The 22,328-nt window shown below is 56.2% G+C and overlaps 1 protein-coding gene across 10 annotated transcripts in view; it reads right to left on the bottom strand.

Annotated features, from left to right (window-relative positions):
• LOC110597529 (dihydropyrimidinase-related protein 1) overlaps positions 1-22,328 on the bottom strand; it is a 153,527-nt gene that overhangs the window by 21,138 nt on the left and 110,061 nt on the right. For all 10 annotated transcript variants that reach the window (XM_078020993.1, XM_078020992.1, XM_078020991.1 and 7 more), the window contains 5 exons: positions 17,902-17,990; positions 12,925-13,109; positions 8,066-8,230; positions 2,562-2,623; positions 882-962 (listed from right to left, as the gene is read on the bottom strand). In XM_078020993.1, coding sequence (XP_077877119.1) covers positions 882-962; positions 2,562-2,623; positions 8,066-8,230; positions 12,925-13,109; positions 17,902-17,990 — 582 coding nt within the window. The remainder of the gene's footprint in view (positions 1-881; positions 963-2,561; positions 2,624-8,065; positions 8,231-12,924; positions 13,110-17,901; positions 17,991-22,328) is intronic.

Here is a 22,328-nt window from a genome sequence, read left to right as displayed (position 1 = left end):
CAGGCCCCTAGAGCAGAGGCCCCAGCAGGGCACCTCCCACCCCAGCCCAGCCACCCCAATAGTGCCGAGGCCCCCTCCTGACCCCAAGACAATGAGCAATGCCAGCTTCTGTGTGCATGGCCCTGGTACCCCCACACACCCTGGTACCCTCCCATACCCCCGCCCGCCCCTCTCTACCCGCCTTCTCTCTCATGAGAGCTGGGGAGAAGGGCCAGCTGCCCACCGGCCGTGTCCTCCTAAATCCCACAGCCAGAGGGACCCGCATGTGCTCCTGTCTCCTTCCCCCCCAAGTTTTGTGGGACTGCCACCTGTTTCCCACCAGGGACAGACCTCAGACCCCTGTAAGCTCACTGCACCTCTGTGAGGTGGGAGCTTCAGGATAAATAAGGCTTCATGGGTAAGGCCTGTCTGTCACCTCAGGCCACATGGCTGGGACATGCAGGACGCAGGGCTGCAACACTGCTCCACACCTCTGCCCCCTCCCGACCCCAAGACAACGAGCAATGCCAGCCTCTGTGTGCACAGCCCTGGCACCCCCACACGTGAGACCCCAATGCCCCCAGGTGTGCGAGGCCCCGGCACCCGTAGGTGCACAAGGCATTTTGTTGGGTTCTCACTTGCCCTCGTGCACAGCCCTCAAGGCCACGGATGGCTAGGTCATCCCCACTGCAGTTTGAGGAAACCGAGTCTCAAGAAGCACCCTGGCCTGCCAGCGGCCACACTGCTGAGAGTGTGGGTGACCGTGTGTCCGAGACGACATCCGTTCCTGGCCTGGCCTTTCACTGTCCAGCCTTCTCACTAATCAAGCCAGGAGCCCCTCCTGTGGACCCTTCTGACAGGGGGGTGGGGGCTGGGGCAAGGACAGAATTGGCACCACTCACCTGAGCTATCAAGTCTCCGTTTTCCGCGTGGACCAAGATCAGAGCTCCCAGCCCCTTGAGGAAGGTGAAGGCTTCGTAGAGCTGAGGAGGGACACGAGGGGTGGGTGTGAGAAGGGAGCACCGCGTGCACAGTGGTCCAGGCAGCAGGGGTGCTCCACTCCCCACTGGAGGACAGGCGTTCCCTTGGCCCTGACGCCTTCCAGACCCGAAAGCAGGAGCTGGGGTGAGGCAGAAGCTATGGCCTGGGGACGCCCCTGGCTCCTGCCTTGGGCCTCCCCCCAGCTGGCCCCTGGGGCTGCCTGTGCTCCTGAGGACAGCTGGTGCAGGGCAGTCCTCTTTGGTTTCACGGAGACTGTGTACCTGAGCCTGCTCAGCCTGCGCCGCAGGAGATGTGCGAACCTTTTCAAAAACTCCAGCTCCTGCCGTGCAGGGAGGGAACTCTGAACTCAGACAACAGAGGCTGGGCCAGCATCGTGCCAGTCCACCAAGGAGGCTTGCCCCTGCCTGACATCTCCCTACCCAAGAAGAGCCCGCCCTGCTGAGGACCAAGGCCACCAAGCTCCCTCTCCAGGACACCTGGATCTCAACTCTGTTCTCCATGAACAGGTAACACCCAGGAGCACCCTTCTGGATGCAGACAGCAGGTGGGGGGCACTCCTGGGGGCTCGAGGGGCTTTTGAGGACCCTGGTCCAGAGGCCACAGGACTCCATCCATGCCCAGGGCTTCAGTGGAACCAGTGTTGGGCCGAAACAGCTGAGAATCAGCTACCTGGTGCGTCACGAGCCCCTCTTTCCACGACAGAACCAACTTTCCCAGCTTTTGGAACACCCTCTGCAGGCTGCAAAGGCCTCCGGGCATCCTGGGCAAGTTATTTTCTAACCCCCCACGTGCTTATTTGAAGCCTGTTGTCCATTTAGCTCCAGGGCAATAAGGAGCCATCACCTCCCAACACCTGGGTCCTGCTGCTGTGCGTCAGGCACAGTCCTGACACTTCTCCTGTCTGCGTCACTCAATCCTCCACAACCTCCACTAGGCAGGTGCTATTATGAGCTTGAAGCCCAGAGAGGCTGGGAAAGCAGCTCCAGGCTGCACAGCAAGGGCCATGGTGGCTCTACCGTCCATGGCTCCCTCTGCCACACTAGAACGCAGGGAAGAGGGAAAGGAGAGGAAACCAAGGAAAGAGATCCCGCAGTGAGGAAGTCCAGGTGGCTGGTAAGCAGTCCCCTGTCCCTGCGAACAGCTTGTGGCAGCACCCCGCTCTGTTCCCGGCACCCACATAATGACCTGAGGCTGAGGCTTTGCACCTTCTGGATGAGAAAACTGAAACAAAGTGACGTGCCCAACATCTCGGTTGGCTTGAGGGAAGCCATCGTCCCCAGCCTTGCTTGAGCCAGAGCCAGCCGGGAGTTTCCAGGAAGCACATTTCCGGAGCCCCTCCGCCCGTGCGCCCAGCTCTGCAGGCTAATGGCACTGAGATGAGCCAATATGAGGAACCATCGACCAGGGCTCCTGTTCCACTCCAGAGTCAGGAAGGAGCCAAGACCTGAGGGGCGAATGCACTTAGTGCCACCGGCAGAGCCTGAGCCCCTGCCTCCCTGCCAGCCCTGTCTCCTCTGTCCTGTGCCAGGTGACAGGCTGGGGTGGCCCAGAGCTGCCAGGTGAAGAGGAGTGGGGCCTACCTGGCTGTCGGACATCTGGTAGAGGTCCTTATACGCCATGTAGACTTGGAAGGAGTTGACACCTGTTACAAGACAAGAAGGAAGAGAGAAAAGGCATGTCGAAGAGAAAGAAGCAAACTCTCCCACCGAACCACGATCCCCCGCAAAGCGGGCGCTCTCAGAGAGAAGCCGCCATGGGGACCGCTGTGGGGGCAGCCAACAGGGAGCCGAGTGTGCAGGTGAAGGAAGGGACGGGGAGGCAGGGGAGGGGGCAGAGAGAATGAGACCTCCAGACATTAGAAGTAGCAACGCCGTAAAGCAGAAATGACGAATTAGTAAGCTGTGGCCAAATTAACACCTGCACCCTGGCGCTTGTTCCCAGAGCGGGGATCTAGGGCAGCGCTGTCTGAGGTTAGAAACTTGCTGAGGGCCATTACCAAGTAGGAATGACGCATTGAAATTTCCTTGCCAAGCGTACCCCATGCTGCTTAGAGGACATTCGATGGGACATTGCATGCATGCTTTAATGAGGTGACCTTGCTCAAGGACCTAGGCAGATCCGGGTTTAGAGCTGATCAGGTTTGAGGAAGTAACCGGCTCCTTGAGTTTAAGGCGTTGCCAGTTTAAGATAATGGGTTTTAGGGAAGTTGGAAGTTGAAGATTATTGCTGGGATTAGGGTGTTCCTGCTGCTTGTTCCCGTTGAGTTCTCGTGAGATTAAAATGGGATTTGGAGAGAGCCTCGTGGAGTAGGTGGTTTGTGCGGGAGACGGCAGAACGCGTTTGCCCCTGGACCTGTGTGGAGGCGGTGTGAGAGCTGGAATAAAGAATTGCTGTTTGAACCTACAAAGGTGTGTGGTGGCTCGCGACTCTGGTGCCAAGCCGAGACATTGGCTTTGGCAGAAACTACCACTAAAAAGTCGAGGTAGGTTTGACTCGTTACAAATGGGAACCTACACGTTAGTTAATTCCTAAATACTTCAAAATAAAATAACAAAGAACCAACATGATAAATATACCAGCAGCGAATTCAACAGCTTTTTAAAATCAAGAGACAGTGGTAACTTTGGGGGGAAGGAGACGTCACTGCAACAGGAAGGAAAGAGCCTATGGGACGGCTGGCAGAGCCCCACTTGTCTGGGCGGGTGAGCTCGGAGCAATTCGTAAAGTCACGTGTTTCCTCTATCTATTCTATTAAAAAAGACCAAAACAAAAGCAAAGGAGCCAAAAAACAAAATCCAAAAGCAAGCTGTTATTTTTGGACAGTTTAAGGAGAAAGCTCATGCCTGGCGAATAAAGAAAAGATTCAGTCCTCAAGCAAACCTCCAGACTCCGCCAACGCCAGCTCTGCTCCAGGCTCCGTGTGGGCTCAGCTCCGAGGCAGCCGGAGCTCCTCCGGGCGGTCAGCTCGCTCACCTGCCCTCCAGTTCTCCTTTCCTCCTCCCCCAGCCACACAGTAACCCTGGCAACAGCCACCTTCATGCGATGGGACCCTGAATCACATCCAGGGCTGGGCACCTGGCAGACGCTAGGCTGAGCCAGGAGGGACTGAGTCCAAGGGACTCAAAGGACACCTGATGACCTCTAACCTGGAGACAAAGCAGGGACCAAGCCAAGAGAGGTCCAGGGGACAGGAAGGGACAGCTGGCTCATGGAGGAGAGGTCTCGGCACAGGGTCCTGGGCCCGTCTCCAGCACTGAGGCGAACCTGCTCCAGGGGCCCAGCGCAGCTCCAGGAGGACCTGCTGTCGTCCACACAGAGGGCGGCTGACGTCTCTGGACAAACGGGACTCTCCAGCAGGACCCAGTCTCCCTCCCAAGGTCTTCCCACAGCTTTTGACAAGATCACGTGCATCAAGAGGAGAAGCAGGAGCGCCCCCCAGGGGTCCCAGAGCCTTCTCCACAGAGTGCTTATGTTCTCACTCAGCACATCATTACTGAGTACCTCTGTGTGCACACTAGAGCTAGACACTCCTGTGGACCGGCAGGCTGGGCCTGTTCGCCTTCTAGTGGGAATGATGGGCAATGGGCAACGACATCAATGATCCTGCCAGGCCGGGACGCCCAGTCTGTCATGTCTTGGAAACTCACAGAGCTTTCACGGCAACGCCCATCGAGAGTCAGATCTACCTCCCACCTAGAACTGGGTGGCCGCACGACTCGCTCTGACCCACTTCACGAGTTCCTGGCACAGGCCACAAGGACTCGCCACTGGCCCAGCTGCCCCAGCAGAGGCCGAGGCACAAACAAGACAGGTGTGAACAGCAGAACTGTCCAACTGAGCCCCGACCAATGTGCCCACCCATGGAGTGGGAGCAAATGAACAGTTGCTGCCTTTCATTACCTGTGGATCCGCTGTGGTCTGGAGGTGAGGTGTCTCCCAAAAGCTCAGGTGTTGGGCAATGCAGGAATGCGGCTGAAATGATTAGGTTATGAAAGCTGCCTCACCAGTGGATTAATCCATTTAGTGGATTAATCATCTGAATGGACTTGTGAGTGGTAACTGTAGGCAGGTGAAGTGTGGCTGGAGAAAGTAGGTCACTGGGGCATGTCCACGGGGATCATATTATGTGCCTGGATCCCTGTCCCTCTCCAGTTCTTGGCTGCCCTGAGCTGAGCAGCTTTGCTGCACCACGCCCTTCCACCGTGATGTTCGCCTCACCTCACCCAGAGGAATGGAGTCAGCCAGCCATGGACTGAGCCTTGACACTGCGAGCCCGAGGGACCTTCTCCTCCTCTAACTTGTTGGGTCAGGCACTTTGACTTCAGGGGAAAGAGCAGAGTGACACAGACACAGCTCAGACACACAGCAGTACGCCGTTCAGCCTTGACGGAAAGGGAAACCCTGGCCTCTGGACACATGGATGGAACTAGAGGTCACGTGTTAGATGAGGTAAACCAGGCACAGAGAGACAAGCCCACAGACCACACCCTCAGGTGACCTTGCAGCAGTTACAGAGAACAGCAGTTGCCAGGAACTGGGGTAAAATGGTGAGATTTTGGTCAAAGGACACAGAACCTCAGACAGGAGGCATCCATTCTGGAGGTCTGTCACCCAGCGTGGGACCATAGTGGATAATGTCTTATGTACTGTAGAGTTGCCAAGGGGATAGCTCGTGACTGCTGAGCAGGTGAGGTGGTGGACATGGGAACTGGGCTTCCTGACAGAGCCGGAGAGGGCAAAAATCCTCCCAATCCTGATTTTTGGGGGGCCCGTGGTTGGTGATGCTGTATGAAGGAACGCAGCAGCCCTGCCCCCACCTTGGCGTCAGTCCTGGAAGACCTCCAAAACTGTAAGATCACACCTGTGTGTTGTTTAAAGTGTGTGGCTTTGTTGTAGTAGCAAAACAAAACTCATACATACTCCTGTGCTGCAGACTCACCTCAGCCTCAGTGTTTCCTGTCCTCAGAGCCCTGAAGACACAAGTTTTCTAAATTCACCAAGAGGCAGCAGACCAATATGCTCCTCCTTAACATGGACACCCTGGAGGTCTAGAGAAACACACACTGCCCGGAATGACAGTGAAAGTCACGACCCATGCATGACACAAAGCCCCTACCTGGGCCAGCCAATCTAGGCACCTGTCACATGTCCTCTTATTTCACCTTCAAAACCACCTTTTAATTGCCTCCATGTACTCACAGGGGAAGTGGGACACTTGAATGAGTGGCCCAGGTGAGACAGGTCCTGAGTGGTGGGGGCTGGCTCTCCATATTTTATTGAGTAAGAAAAAAAACACATAGTGCAGAATATAATGCCTATTAGAGTTCCGTTTATATAAAAACTATATATACAGTGTCTATACATATGCAAGTAGTATATGCGTAATTCAAACTCTTTGTATCTCTCTCTATAAATATAGAAAGTCAAATTCCAAATTATCACTTTTAATTTTAGACCCTTCCACGTTGTTTCGATGAACAAGTACGAATGCTGAGACGAGATCTACAGAAAGCACTGCAATACTCTGAGCCCCTCACACACCTGGAGGGCACCTGGGGACCCGTCAGGGCTCCTCCTTGAGGGCACCACCCAGGGGAAGAAAACGCCTCTCTGCCCTCCAGAGGGCAACACCACAAATACCAGGAGCCCAACAGATGTCCCTGCCCGCGTGGAGCGTGGCACCGTACCCCACAGGGACGTGCCCCCGGGATCCCGCCCCACGGCCAGGCAGTAGAAGCTGGCGTGGTGAAGTCCACGGGGAGATGTGGGAAACTGCTCAGGTTAGGTGGGAGAGCAAGACAGGACCCGTAAACGTGCTGGGATTTCGATTCTGCATGGTCACCACGGGGGTCACAGCAACCACAGGGAGGGACAACACCCTCTGGACAGAAGGTCACATGGCATCATAGACGGACCCGAGGGGTCTCACACACAGAAAACTACACAGAGAGACAAATGAGACAAAAGAGTGTGCGGAAGACCTCAGCAGCCACGCCCTGCAGCCACCGGCAGGGACTCCGCAGACACCCCGCGGGGCCAGGGGAGTGCGGGTGGGCACACAGGTGGTCCACCTGGCCAGAAGGGTCATGATCTGAAAGGTGACAAGACCTTTGACTTTGTGATTTCCACTTCTAGGAATCCAAGAAAATACTTAGAAATGCAAATACATGCTGAGAAATGAAGACGTTCACCGTAACACAATCCATAATAAACCCAATCTAAAGAAAGTAGCTGAGCAAAGCAGTCACTGCGTTCCTCATGAGGGTCATTAGAAAGTCGCTGATGCAGAGCAGCTCTGCTCCTAAGACCCCACGTGAGAAGGAGAGAGAGACCCCAAGACCAAGGCTGGAGCAGGCAAGGAACGCTGGGAAGCTGCGGGCCGCTTTCCTCCTCCCGACTTCCCCTGGTCGACAGGCTGAGGGGACCGTGCCTTCGTGAGAACACATGGCGCACCCCTCCACACTCCTCGAAGCCCCTCCACCCGGGCTGCCCCCTCCAGGCTGGGCTCTCCCCTCCAGGCTGGGCTCTCCTCTGCTGGCTCCTCACTTCCTGTCTGTGCAACCTGCCTCCCCCCATACCCTGGACCCTGCTGAGCAGGGAGGGAGCCACGGGGACACACACGCAGCACCTCGCAGAGCTCAGGGGTCTCAGAAGAGCCAGAAAGAAAACCAACATCCCCCAATCCAACAGCAGAAAATGTGCCCCCAGGAGACCCAGGGACCCGCTTTGGAGGAAGGCAGCAGTTCTGATGGAGACGTGGGGAGGTGATTGCGGAGCTGGGGCAGGAAGGAGAGGGGCATGTTACAGGCAGAGACAAGGACACCCCCTGCAGGGGAACAGCTCGAGCAAAGGCCCAGTAGTGCCAGGTCGTAGTGCAGGGGTGGCACCCAGGATGGGTCATGGCCCTTGCCTGCCAAGCCACAGAAACTGGGCCTGGGGACAGCCTGCCCACTGTCCCGGAGGCAGCGTGCAGTTCATGACCGGAGTCACAGCAGATGTGGAGAAAGGGTTTTAGCTCCACGTTTCCCCTGGATCCACCAAGAAACCAGGGATTCCAAAGCCCCGTTCTGGGGCTTTAACTGACCTTTGTCCTGTACCAGCACCTCCAGCTCCTCCCGAATACCATCGTACCAGCTTGTGATGTCCACATGGAGGGAGTAGTCACAGCAGGACTTGGTGTCGGCCGCTTCATGCCACTTCTCAAAGGAAGTCAGCAGGCTGGATCCGGGTTCAGGAACAACATGGTCGACTGGGACAGAGAAAAGTTGTCACGATGCTTAGGACCCACATTCTCCCATCTGCATCACCTCCTTCACCACCCCACACCCCATCAGCATCACCCCACCACTGTTACCATGACTACCACCACCCCATCAGCATCACCCCACTACTGTTACCATGACCACCACCACCTCCATCACCCCATCAACCCATCAGCATCACCCCACCACTGTTACCATGACCATCATCACCCCCATCACCCCCACCACCCCATCAGCATCACCTCACCACTGTTACCATAACTACCATCACCCCCATCACCCCATCAACCCATCAGCATCACCCCACCACTGTTACCATGACCACCATCACCTCCATCAACCCCATCACCCCATCAATGCCACCCCATCATTGTTACCATGACCATCATCACCCCCATCACCCCACCACCCCATCAGCATCACCTCACCACTGTTACCATAACTACCATCACCTCCATCACCCCATCAACCCATCAGCATCACCCCACCACTGTTACCATGACCATCATCACCCCCAAAGCCCCCACCACCCCATCAGCATCACCCCACCACTGTTACCATAACTACCATCACCTCCATCATCCCATCAACCCATCAGCATCACCCCACCACTGTTACCATGACCATCATCACCCCCATCACCCCCTCCACCCCATCAGCATCACCTCACCACTGTTACCATAACTACCATCACCTCCATCACCCCCACTGCCCCATCAGCATCACCTCACCACTGTTACCATAACTACCCTCACCTCCATCACCCCCACCGCCCCATCAGCATCACCTTACCACTGTTAGTTACCATGACCACCATCACCTCCATCACCCCCACCACCCCATCAATGCCACCCCACCATTGTTACCATGACCACCATCACCCCCATCACCCCACCACCATCACCTCACCACTGTTACCATAACTACCATCACCTCCATCACCCCCACCGCCCCATCAGCATCACCTCACCATTGTTACCATGACCACCATCACCTCCATCACCCCCACCACCCTCTCAGCTTCACCCCACCACTGTTACTATGACCACCATCACCTCCATCACCCCCATCATCTCCATCAATGCCACCCCATCTCCATGCTTATTGTCCCATCCTCATTATGGTCAGTGCTGCCACTGTCACCATCATTGCAAACTATTACCAGTGGCATCTTCACCCCCACCTTCAGGCTGCACCACCATCATGACCACCACCGCCATCACCACTCATCCAATGCTCACGACATGCACGACAGCAGCACAAAGGATTTATGAACACCTCGCTTAAGCCTCACGGTCATCCTAAGGAGTGAAGGGTAACAGCCCCATTTGGGCCAGGTGCAGTGGCTCATGCGACTCAGGAGGCTGAGGCAGGAGAATTGCAAGTTCAAGACCAGCCTCAGCTACTTAGCAAGATCCTAGGCAACTTAGCAAGACCCTGTCTCAAAATAAGAAAATAGAAAATAGGATGCGGCTCAGTGGTAAAGCACCTTGGGTTCAATCCCCAGAAGGAAGGAAGGGAGGAAGGAAAAACTGAGGCTCAAAGGGGGCCTAGGGCTTATCCAAGGTCCCATAACTGGCCAGAGGTAGGAGGAGCCTCCCTCGGAGACCTGACAGATGGTCTGATCTCTCCACTCGGCAGCCTTGGCCCAGACCGTCAAGGCCAAAGGTCTCTAAGGGCAAAGGAAAGGCAACCTTGTCCCTCTTTTTCAAATAACATCTAAAACCCAAAGTAGCTCAAAAAGGCGTGTCTTCAACCTCGCCTGCCGCTCTGGCTACCGCCTGCTTCTCTCTGCACAGGCCCCTCGCCCGGCCGGACGTCACGAAGAAGCCACAGAGAGCAGCCTCTGCTCCTCCTGCCTCCCTCCTGTCGCAGCATCAGCTGCTGGTTGGGCCTCCGCGACCCAGGCCTGAGGGAACCCCGAGCCTCCCTGTCCTCGGGTCACGGAGCGCCGTCCCTTCTTCCTCAGCTCACTCTTCTCTGTCCCCACGCTGGCACAACCTCTGCTCTTCCTGGCCTCTCCTCTGCGTCTCTGGGTTTCTTCCCCATCTCCTCAGACTCCCCTCTGCTCACGCCTTAGTGATCACACCCCGAGGCTGGTCCCAAAACCTCTCCACGCACCCCTCACGCAAACTCCTCTGCCTCGGAGCTGCAGAGCTCTGTGCCCGCTGTGCCCTGGCCACCCAACAGGGTGACTCAAAACCAAAGTGCCCCAGACCTCCTGCAGGGCCGCCCACCCGACCCCGGCTGTGGACGACACAGGGATGTAGCATCTCACGGTCCTACGGCCACAGGGTGAGGGCTCGTCCCGCCACCTCCCTCCCTCCCATCCCCATGTCCACCCATTATGATACTGCTGACGCTGCCCACGTGTCTCTGGACCAGCTCACTGCCGTCCACCACCTCGGCCAACCCACCCTTGTGTATCGGCACACTGCTGCGGGCACCTCCCGGCCAATCTGATCACACCACTGCCCGCGGGATCCTTCCACAGCTGCAGATGTAACCGCACAAAATTCTCCCACGAGGCTCAGCACTGTCCCCGTCCCTCCTCAGGTCTTCCTTGCAATTCTGTCCCTCCGTCTCTGCGGGGTGCAGAGGGCCTTCCCTGTCTCCACTGCGAGAGCTGTGTCCCCTAGGACTCTGTGCACCCTTCCTCCTCCCAGCCATCTGCTCCCCTCCCGCCCCCCATCAACTCCGCCATCTTCAGACCCTGGCCGGGATGTGGCCTCTTCAGGGCAGCCTTCTCGGAGCCCCAGCCCCGTTCAGGTTCTATGTCCCTTTTTGTCGCAGCCTAGTTACCATTAACAGTCCCATGTGGCTGAGCAGGGGTTCCTGAGAGGGCAAACCTCTGGAGGACAAGCCTTGGTCCTGCGCTGTCCATCCGCCCCACAGCCTGGCCTTCTGCGCCTCCCATGAGCATCTGCTGAGAAACAGGGAGGGGCTGGGAGCCCGCCCGTCCCCTATGGTCCTCTGTGTCTTCACAGTCCTTGGGCACACTCGAGGCCCTTGGAGCACACAGCAAACGGCCTTTGAGGGTGTCGGGGGAGGACCCCAGATTCAGGGCTCCCCCAGGATGTCACAGTAGGCGATGGGGGAACAGCAAGGGGGACCCAGGGATCCTGGCCCCTAGCCCAGGGCTGTGCACTGTACTACAGGATCTCACCTACGTCTCCCCAACACTCTCAGGGGTTCAATCATGAGGCCCATGCTGCAAACCAGGCTGAGGACAGGCCTCACTCCTACAGCGGGGGGCAACAAGTCCAAGCCTGTCCAGAGCCAAGGCCTGGCTCCTCCCACTGTCCCCCAGCAGGTGCAAGTGCCACCTGTTGGAAAGGGATCAGGACTTTGCTGGTCTGTGCCCTGAGGCTGCCCTCCCCTGTGGCTAGTGCAGCCATGGAGGGTGCTGCCAAGGGTCACCTGGGAGAGAGGAGACGGCAGGGTCCAGCCAGTTCAGGACAGCCAGGCAATCGCACAGAGTGACAGTTCAAAGAACACGTCTAATCCCCTGCCGCCTGCTTAGTCATTTCCCAAGGTGGGACCCCAGCAGAGGCAGCTTCTCAAGCAAAACAGAACAAAACCAGGCTGCCAGGGGCACAGAGGAGGAGCCCGGCTCCCCACATAGGCCACGGAGGCCAGGCGGTACCATCTGTCCCTGAGTCTCCACGCCCACCGTGGTTCACTGAGGGCAGAGGGTACTCCCAGGGACTGGGCTTGGCCACGTGGCTCACATCAGTCACAGAACATGGGCGACACTGGGGTGTGAGCAAAGAGACAAGGGGGCAGGAGGGAGGCGAGTCTCTGCCAGACCCTCGTGCACACCGCCGACGGTCACGGGAAGGGTGGTGCTCAAGACTCCGGGGCTGCTGTGGTTTGGAGATGGCCTGCCTATGTCCCCAAGGGTCTGTGTGTTGGAAGCTCGGATCTCAGGGTGGCCGTGTTGGGAAGTGTCAGGACCTCTAAGAGGTGGGGACTGCTGGAAGGTGACTAGGCCACTGGAGGCACATGCTCAGAAGGAATCGATGCTAGCCATTGCTCCACTCAACCAGGGGGACCCTCACCAGAGACTGAATCAAGAGGCCCACCCAATCTCAGATTTTCAGCCTCCCACACTGTGGGCTACACAAGCCTCTTTTCTTTATAAAGTACCTAACCCGGGGTATCTTGCTATGGCAATGGAAAACATTTGATACGCAGACTGTTACGCAGCACTATCACAGCATTATTTGCATCAATACTGATCGACACGCCCACTTCCTCACTATGTAAACTTGGGCAAATTACCTCAACTCTCCGAGCCTCCATCCTCCATCATTATAACACCCATGTCACGGTTTCCAAAACTCTGGCCATCCTCACACTTCGGGATATCATTCTTTATGTGATACCTTTAAATCCGTTTATCTTCTAAGCATCTAAGCGCCAACTTCAATCTCAGCCTAGGCAATGATAATAACCAGGATGTGCCAGTGATTTTATTTCAATACATTCCAAAATGGGTTCGGAAAGCTTTACTGACTGTATTGCTTTGTAGACACTGAGCTGCACTGGGGGACCACAGTGAGAAGGAGATGAAACGGCCCTGAGCTCAGTGACTGGTCTGCACTGGGCCCCAGGGTGCTGCTGCCCATGGTGATGGAGAACCCCCAGGCGCACTCGGGGGACAGGGCCTGCAACTCACTGATCATCGTGGTCCCGCCCACCAGCGCTGCTCTGGTGCCCTGGAAGAAGTCATCGGCGGCCGTCATCCCCTGGCAGGGCTTCTGCAGATAGGTGTTGACATCGATCCCTCCGGGAATGACCATCCGCCCGTTGGCCTCGATGGTCTTCACTCCACCGGGAACAATCAGGTTCTCTCCTATTTGCCTGGAGACAAACAACAGAGGGGACCTGGTTCTTAAAAGCAACTGGGCAGTCAGCTTAGCAGCTTCAGGCCCACTAAGTAAACACGCCTGAGCCAGGTCACCCAGGGCCGCAGGTGGGTGGAGGGCACTCAGGCAGGGCCTGCCCTCCTGGGGTGCACACTCAACGTAAGCACCTTGTTGGAATCCGGGAGGGCAGAGGGCCGGGGGCACAGGGAGCTGCTTCACCTGGCTGGTTCTCCAGGAAGGCTTCTCAGGGGGATGGAGGACTGGGTCCAACCAGGCAGAGCAGCCTCCCCATCACGGGATGCTGGGCTGTCTGAACAGCCAGACTCTCAGGGGGGTGGTTGGCTTTTGGCAATGGGGGCACAGAGTGGAGCATCACCTAGCAAGGCTGGGAAAAGTCCCCTTGGCTTATGAGCTTTCAGGGACACTGACGGGGGCTGAGCTGCATCCCCCGAATCCACAGGAAGCCCCAGCCCCAGCAACTCAGAGAGTGACTGACTGTACTTGGAGACAGGACCCTTGCAGAGGTGATTAAGTAAAATGAGGACATTGGAGTGAGCCCTAATCCAATCCATCTGGTGTCCCTAGGAGATCTGGACACAGACACACACGACTGCCTAAGGACGCAGGGAGACACGCCATTTGCAGGCCAAGGAGAGCCCTCAGGAGGAGCCAGCCCTGCCAACACTTAGACTCGCAGCCTCTCGATTATTTGTGAGAAACAGATTCCTGTTGTTGAAGCCGCCCATCCGGGGCCTTTCACAGTGGCCAGAGTGGCCAAGCACATGGCCCCTGGCTTCTCATTTCAGCAGAACTGGAGGAGCAAGGCCTCAGGAAAGCTACTCAAGCCCCCGGGCACGTAAGACAAAACTGAGGTCACCTTAACACCACCGCGAGGGAATCTGGCGGGGGAAGCCAGTGTTTCCAGACAGGCTGAGGTCACTTCTCTTCCCTGCTGAGCCCTGAGACTTCCTGCAGGAGGAAGGTCCCAGACAATCAGGGGCCTGGTCCCGTGAGCCCCTCGAGCCCTGCGGAGACTTACATGACACCCAGTGATGCCTGTTCTATTTGTTGGAACCAGAGAAAGGAGATGCCAGGGCACCAGCAGATTCTGAGCCAGAACCAGGCCAGGGACTCCACAGCTTCCAAAGCTACCACCTGGCTGTGATCTGAGATCTGAATTTTTATTTGCAAAAATAAAATCCAGGTATTCTGAACTCTTGGGGTAAGGCCATCACATAAAAACACCAGTAATAAAGGCTTAAGAAAATACTGCTGCAGTGACCAAGGATCAAGCCCAGAACAGAATTCACCTCCTGGGCAGAAGCAGCAGCCCTGGCCCTACAGGAGCCTGGGCAAGGCTGGTCCAGGCCAGCGGGGCAGAGAGAGGGCTCCAGCCACGGCTGCTTGCTGAGCTGGGCACATCCTGATCTCCCTGAGCTGGAAAGAGCCCAGCAAAGCACAAAGCCAGGCTCAAGGGGAGCCCCCAGGAAACTGTCCCACCAGCTCCACCACAGCTGGCGCCGCCCCCACCACCGCCCCTCCCCTGCACAGCTGGCTTGAGGTCATGGAAACTCTGGGTCCTTCTGCCACCCTCTCCAAACACGTGGGCTGGTGCCAGGAGCTGAAGGGAAGGGCCTCTGGAGGACACTGACCCTAACAAAGAGCGGTTGCCCTTCCTGGAGGCCCGCTGGGGAGCGGAGACTCCTCCAAGCACTCAACATGATGTCACCTGGGCTCCCAGCTAACTTCTAAAGAAGACAGGTAATGTACCCAGTGCTAACCCTGCAAAGGTGCAGGGCCACTCAGTGAGTCGGCAGGGACAGCAGACCTGAGGCTCAGTCCTACACGCCACTGCCCCAGAGACAGCTCGATGTGAATGGCACCTGTGACTCAGTCACCACGCCAGGGTCCCAGTGAGGGGCCCTGTCGTACCTCCACCAACCTCTCCAGTCTCCCACCAACAGCCCCACAAGGGAGGAGGTCCACTGGGCCAAAGGGGGCGCAGATCTGAGACAGGCACCTAGACTGGTCCAAGGTCACACAGCAAGTCCAGGTGGGCCTGGGAGGCCCCAAGTCTAAGAACAGGACCTGCCCCCAGGCTGACTGCCTCCCGGACACAGGAGCAGCACATCCCCTTCAGATGGGGACTGAACTGGCGGGGAGCCGGTGAATCAGGAGGAAGACGCAGTCAATGGCGCACACCAGCAACAAGCCCAGAAGAGGACAGAGGAAGCTCAGCTAGCCTCAGATGTGCCACCGCTGTGTCAGGAGGAAACCCTGCGTGACCAGCCTCTGAATCACCAAGCTCGGTGAACCAGGCAGAATCCTCCATGAATCACAGCTCACTGCACCCTAATAGCTGAATGGCTCTTGGAAAACTCGGCCAAGGGTCCCAAACAGAAGGACTCTTGGTGTTTACTAAAGTAAACAAAAACTGAGCCTCTGCCTGCCTGGGGTCAGTACAGGCCACTCCAGCCCTACTCTTCTCAGCCAGTAGGCTGCATGCTAGAAAGGACCCCCTAAGTCCTGCAAGGCACTCAGTCGAGGTCACCTGCTCTGCTTCACAGAGCAAGAAGAGGAATACCAAAGCTCAGAGAGGCCTTTAGCACTGGGGTGCAAGCAAAATAGGGTTCTGAGTCAGAGAACTGGACAGATACTGAATTTACAGAACTGCCTGTTTCCCGAGCAGCCTGGCCAGCCAAAGTCCTGAGGCTCCAGGTGCTCCTGCATACAGCAAGCACTCAAGAAACGCAGCTCAGCCCATGACCACTGGGCTCCACAGGTCCCCAAAAGGATAGAAGCACAAGTGACCAGCTCCAACCTCACGCAGCAGGTGGCCATGGAAATGGCCACCCCATCAGCAGCTGCCTGGTGACTTTGCCCTCAGGCCTTGGAGCCCGGGAGGCCAAGGGGCCCCAGCCTGGGCTGCTTCCTCTGATCTCAGCAGCAGTGCAGCAGAAGACCTCCTGCTCTGGACTTACCCGACCACACTGCATGGCTGCTCTGGGGCTCCAGTCAACCCTCACCTTGACCTGGGGGTCCAGATTCGCTTCGCTTTTCCTCGTCAGCACTCTGGGGCACCTACTGTGGACCAGGCCATGCTCCAGAGTGGGGAGGCCTCACTGCCCTGGCTGAGGGACAGACACCACGTGAGGGAGGCTGTGACAGATGGCAGCTCACGGCCACAGGGAAGGGGGAATGCAGCCAGGCCATCCCCGGGCAGGGAAGGTGTCCTGAGGAGACATCACGTGGAGCTGGCAATGCAGGGACAGGCGTTCCACGGAGGGGCTGGGGTGCACAGCTCCCAAGTGGGAGTGGGCTGGCCGTGCACACCACAAGAGTGAGCTAGGAGAGTGGGGAAGGAAGATGGCAGGGAGGAGGCTGCTGTCCAGGACTAGAGCAGGGGACGGGGAGGCAGGGGCTCTGAACCTTCAGGGGGCACGATGTACCCACTAACCCTGGCTTCCTTTACCCGCCCCCATCACAGCATGTGCTCCGCCCCAGCCCAGGCTGGCTTGTTACCAAGACTGCATCCTGTCTGACCTTCCCGTGCCCCCAGCCCCCTGCGCTCTCCTTCCTGCACCAACAGCCCAAGTCGGTTGCAGACAGTCTCCTCCTCTGCTCTTCTAGATGCCCAGGGAAGAGGCCGTGAGTCCAGGCCAAAGGGACAGCCACATCCCCATCACCAGCCAGTAAAATGCCGGAGGCCATGGAGAAACCACCGCCTGATGTTATGGGCGGAACTGTCCCCAAACCACGCCAAAGCCCCAACCCCAGTGTGACTGTTTGGAGATGAGGCTTCAAGGAGATAAAATTAAGCCTAAATGGGTCATCAAGGTGCATCCTGAACCCAACAGAACCAGTATCCTTATAAGGAGGGAGACGCCGGGGCAGCACAAAGAAAGGCCATCTGAGGACAGTGAGAAGGAGGCCCCAGGCCAGCAGGGAGGGAGGCCCAGGAGGGACCATCCCTGCAGGCACTGACCAGGGCTTCCAGGCTCCACACTGTGAGTTCCTGTTGTTTAAGTCACCGGCCTGCATCACTGAGTTACAGTGTCCCAGGGGGCTCCTACCCTGGGGTCAGCGATGGCAGGCTGAAAGGGAGCCCACAGGGAGACGTAGGGAAACGGCAGAGCCAGGATTATGAGAGCCAGCCGGGGTCCCTCTGGAGGCCCACTTCTCCTCTGATCCCTTCAACCAACCCAGGAACGGCAGGCGGGTGGAAGGCAGGGCTGTGCTCAGCCAGGGGCTCTCAGGGGGACACAGGCCCTGCCCCAGCCCACCCTGCAACTGGGCTCAGTGCTCAGCCCCCCCTGGCCCCTCAAACCCCTAATATAAAACATTACACCTGGGCTGGGGTGGGGCTCAGCGGAAGAGCGCTCGCCTAGCATGTGTGAGGCCCTGGGTTGATCCTCAGCACCACATATAAATAAATAAACAAAATAAAGGTATTGTGTCCAACTACAACAACAAAAATAATCTTTAAAAATATCCCCAAAACACTACATCTGCATTTCACGGCCTGAGTGTGAGCATTAAAGGCAACAGGCACCCTGAGGAGTATCAGCAAGCCTGGGACAACGGAGGGTCCCCCAGCACACCCGGGCCCCTGCTCTAGCTCACCCCGGCCCCTGCTCTAGCTCACCCCGGCCCCTGCTCCACCCAGTCTGACGTCCCCAGTCTGGAGCTCTGAAATATAGGAGCACAGCACGGCCACTCTGGCAGAACACCAGCCAGGCCAGGCCACCTGGAGGAGCAGATTCTTAGGTGTGTCCTGCTCAACCCACTTTATGAGCCCATCTTCCAAGTAGACATCGGCATAAAAGGACTGGTCCTCGTTGACGATCCGTCCACCTTTGATGAGGAGTCGGTCACTCTGTAAAACAAAGCAGAGTTTTAAGCGTCACTGGGGGAAAGTCAAGGGAATGGTTTTCTTTCAACTTTTAACAATAAAACTCTCAAATATCTTCAAAGGTAAAGAAAGGGCACTGAGCCCCCCCATCCCCCCACTTCAGCCCTCCTCCGCCAATGCTCCGCCTTCTCACCCACCTCCTTCCCTCCTCAAATGCTCTGCATTTTCCCCAGAAGTATTTCAAGACAAAACCCAAACATGGGATCACTCCTCCTTTAGATACTTCAGTACTTTCTCCAACCAGGAGGGGCCTCCTAAGGAGCCCTCACCACAGCCCACTACTCCAGCTGACCCCATCCACCTCCTCCTTCGTCTCCGCCCGACACACCACGTTCGGTTTTACTGGATTGTCTCAGAAATGTCTGTGTCACTGGGATGCACACCAAGTCCCCATGGTGCACCTGCCCCGTGGGTCGCTGCTGTCTCCTCCCTTCTAAATGTCATTCACTAGTTGAAGACGCAGCGTCATTTGTAGGACAGGAACTTCTTAAGGCATTTCTAATGACGGTGATCAACTCGTCAACTCGGAGACACTGTGCAACGAACCCCGCCCCTCCTGCACGAGCACCAGGTCCCTCGGACGCTTGTCTTCTTTGTCCTCCTGTCTGTTCCACAGCTGTGACTCTAGGACACACATCCACACACTCATCCAGGCGTGATCACTCCTGGCCCAGGCCCTGGGAGCCACGGGAAAACATGCAGAGTTGGGATCTGCTCCCTGGGCCTGGCCGATGAGAGTCATGGGATGGAAGGTGGCCCAGGAGGGGAAGGGCAGGAACAGAGTGAGGGGCCGTCACGCTTACCTGGGGGTGCAGGTAGGGCAAGCTAAAACCTACAAAATAAGATGGGCTGGACCAAACAAAGGGCTGAAAAGGGAGGCGGCCAGGAATGTCGAGTGACCTGCAAGGCCAGAGGCAGCGAGTCCAAGAACAGAAAAGAACAGAGCTCCATCCTTTGGGATTTTGCCATAAGCACATCCCAAGTTAGGGCATGGTCTTCATTACCACAGTTTTTAAAACTGCCAAACACCATATCGCATGGCTGCGTGATAAGTTAGTTATTGCCCCACTGTTTGGCCCTTAAGTTATTTTCTGTTTTCCACAGCGAGGTAGTCAGCTGCACCAAACCTCCTTGTGCACAACTTTTCCGTGGTTAGGATGCTGGGTCAGAAGCTTCACAACTGAGCCCAACAGCACGAACCTTATTTATGGCCCCTGATAAATGTGACTGAACTGCTTCCCCAAGAGTACTGCCCAATTTGCCAGGTATGGGAACACCAAGTGCCTTTGCTTATCATTAATATTTGTTAATCTCCATTTTCTTGGAGCTTAGATCTTTTCCAGTGTGGTTATTTTCTATTTTCATTATCTTCAAGTTGCTCTCAAGGCCCTCATCCCCTGTGTGTGGGGGGAGAGCCAGTAAATGTTAAGATTTCAGGGCAACCACTCTGCCGGGAATGAGAGGTTCCCCCCACCACGCGAAGCAGAGCTTGCCACAAAAACATGATAAAGGGACAACCGGGCTCAATTCCACCAGGACCCCTCAGGAAGCTGAGAAAATGCACTATGGAGGGTCCCAGAGGCCACGGTCCAGTGGTCTCAATGGTCCCCTGACATCTATCGCGAGAGGCCGGCAGAGATGCTCTGCAAGCCCAGAAGAGGCCAAGCCAGACTAAGCAACAGGGAAACTTTCTGAGAAGAAACAGTCTGCAGCCAGAACTCCCAGGTGGGTTCTGGTCTCAGTGTTATATTTTCCTCAGTGTGAAAGCCAAGGTCAGCAAGACCCCGGTTAGTCTGCCCTCCCACTATCTATCCCGGCATGGCTCTGCTCAGGGTCACTCACCTGAGAGCCCTCCCCTCACCTGCCCAGTCTGAAACCCCACACACGCTGCCCTCCAGCTGCTCTGCCCCTCACCCCCCATGTTTGCACAGCACTCATCACAGTAATCCTGACACACTACGTATGTACCTGTCCGGCTACCATGTGGCTCTTTCCACTGGATTCCAAGCTGTCATGTGTCACCGGGGGATGTGCCAGGCACAACCACACAAAGACCAAGCATGGGTGAACGGAAGTGGTTGGCACCACCCAGAGTTCTCTTCTCCCTATAGACGCCCTCACTAGACTTCTCTCCACGAGGGAAGGGACTCTTGCTTCTTCACCGCTCCACCTTCAAGACCTTGGACCTGCCTGGCCAGATGGGTGGGTGGAGGGGTGGATGGATGGACAGATGATGGACGAATGGACAGATGGTAGACAAATGGACAGATGGATGGACAGATGGATGGATGGAAATATTGAAGGATGGATAGATGGATAGATTACAGGCAGGATGGATGGATGGGTAGATGGCAGGCAGGATGGCAGGATGGAGACCTAAACTGGTTCTTGGAACATGAATGGGTGCAGATGAAGAGAAAAGGCCTCAGAGCCACAAGTCAGGGAAGAGAGTGTGAAATGGCGTGTCCTGCTTCCTGGAGAAAGGGGATTCCAGAGCAGTCACTCCATGCCCAACAACCTGCCCTGAATCCCTAACATGGAGCCAGCCAGGATCTGTGCATCGGCAAGGAAGAGACCCACCAAGCACACCTTCTCTGTGGCCGCTTGCCCTGAACGGACCGAGTGGGGCACTGATCTGACCTCGATAGAAATGCGGTTCCAGACAGGTGTGGCCTCCAATGTCACGCTCCTGATGCAGTTTTCCTAACTCCCTGCCCGTGTGTAGGCCACCGAGCCACATTGCATCACATTTCTAGACATTTTCATGCTCTGGAATTGATAACACCCACAAGCAGACGGAATCTCACTACACTCCAAGGTCAGACCCAGGGGCCCGCCGTTCTAAGGAATGTGTAATATCTCAGGCTGCACACCAAACAGAGGGAATGTCACTACACACAAATACAAAGACGTTAGCGATACATGATTTATATGTAAGTATTTTTACTTTAAACATAAAATTCACACATTTGCAAATAAAAAAGGGCTCATGCCCTCTGACCCAGAATCTAGTGCTGTCCATTTGTCCCCAGGAAAATAGCCCTAAACAAGTCCAGGATTTATACACAAAGGTCAGACCAGACTCAGTTACAATGGTGTAACCACATCACTACCCCTCAGCTGGTCAATACCTCATAGAAGTTTCAAGGACAAAGACAATAAGATGTCACGTGAAAAAGCAAACTGCAAAACTCTCCACTGGCAGAACTCAAGGGGAGTGGGTCTTTCTGGCAGGAACGGACACCTCCCCAGCAGGCCCTGGGGCCCCCACTTCGGTGTCCCTGGCAAGACAACGTACACACGTCCCAACACTCCCCGCTCTGCATGAGCTGGGCACTGCATGAGGGGTCTGGAGACCCCTTGACTTCACCTTACGTCTCCATCAACAGGCCAGGGACCCTCCTCGGAATGTCACAGATCTTTGCTGAGCAGCTGGAGGAGGTGGCAGACAGGAGGCCAGGGAAGAGAGAGGAGGAGATGGGACACTTGAAAAGAAAGGGAGTGAGAAGGAGGGTGAAATAGGGTAATGAAGGGGTTAGAAAGGAAGGAGAGGATGGGGGAAGACAGGCAGACAGACCATACATCTCTCCTGAAATCCTGACCCACTGCCTGGGCATGGACACATGCCAGGTGCAAAGCCTGCATGGCACAGGTGGTGCTGGAAGGACACCTTGCAAGGGTCACCTAAGCCCTGGTGCTGGGCAGCAGTGGAGTCTCCTGCCAGTGTCTTGTGAGTTGGAGGATGGCCCAGCAAGGTGGAGGCTCATCTCCAGACCTGCCCTATCTCCCAGCAGCCCAATGGGGGAAGAGCAGCTGTTGGCAGGTGTCGTTGGTCACTTCATTACATGAGCTGTTCTATCTAGCTCCGCTTAGGGATATCAGCCTTCAGGCCTTAGGCCTTCCTAACCAATCAATCAACAGCAAAACACACCACAGTCGGCCCCTGCTGGGGGCAGGGAGGGTCTGGATCACAGGGAAGCATCTGCATCGCTGTCCAGGCCAGCAAAGCTCTCAAGTGCCCTGGGCTCTGCTCTCCCTCCCACATGGTGGGAATGGAACCTGTCCCCGGCACACAGGCCCAAAAGGCAGCCCTCAGGAGATACACAAAATCCATTAAGGTCTAGGGGTCCTCAGAAGAAAATAAGACATGCTGCTCTCCAAACCAACACTCATCCACAAATCACTGGTTTAGCAACTTTGGCTATCTGGAAATAGCAGAGAACCAAGGGTGTCATTACAGATTCGGAGGAAGACAGTGACCGTGTCATCAAGGAGGGGACATTGACCTGAGTTCTGAAATAT

Source organism: Ictidomys tridecemlineatus, chromosome 9 (assembly GCF_052094955.1).
Source record: "Ictidomys tridecemlineatus isolate mIctTri1 chromosome 9, mIctTri1.hap1, whole genome shotgun sequence".
Lineage (NCBI taxonomy): Eukaryota > Metazoa > Chordata > Mammalia > Rodentia > Sciuridae > Ictidomys > Ictidomys tridecemlineatus.
This window is presented reverse-complemented; position numbering and strand designations above follow the sequence as displayed.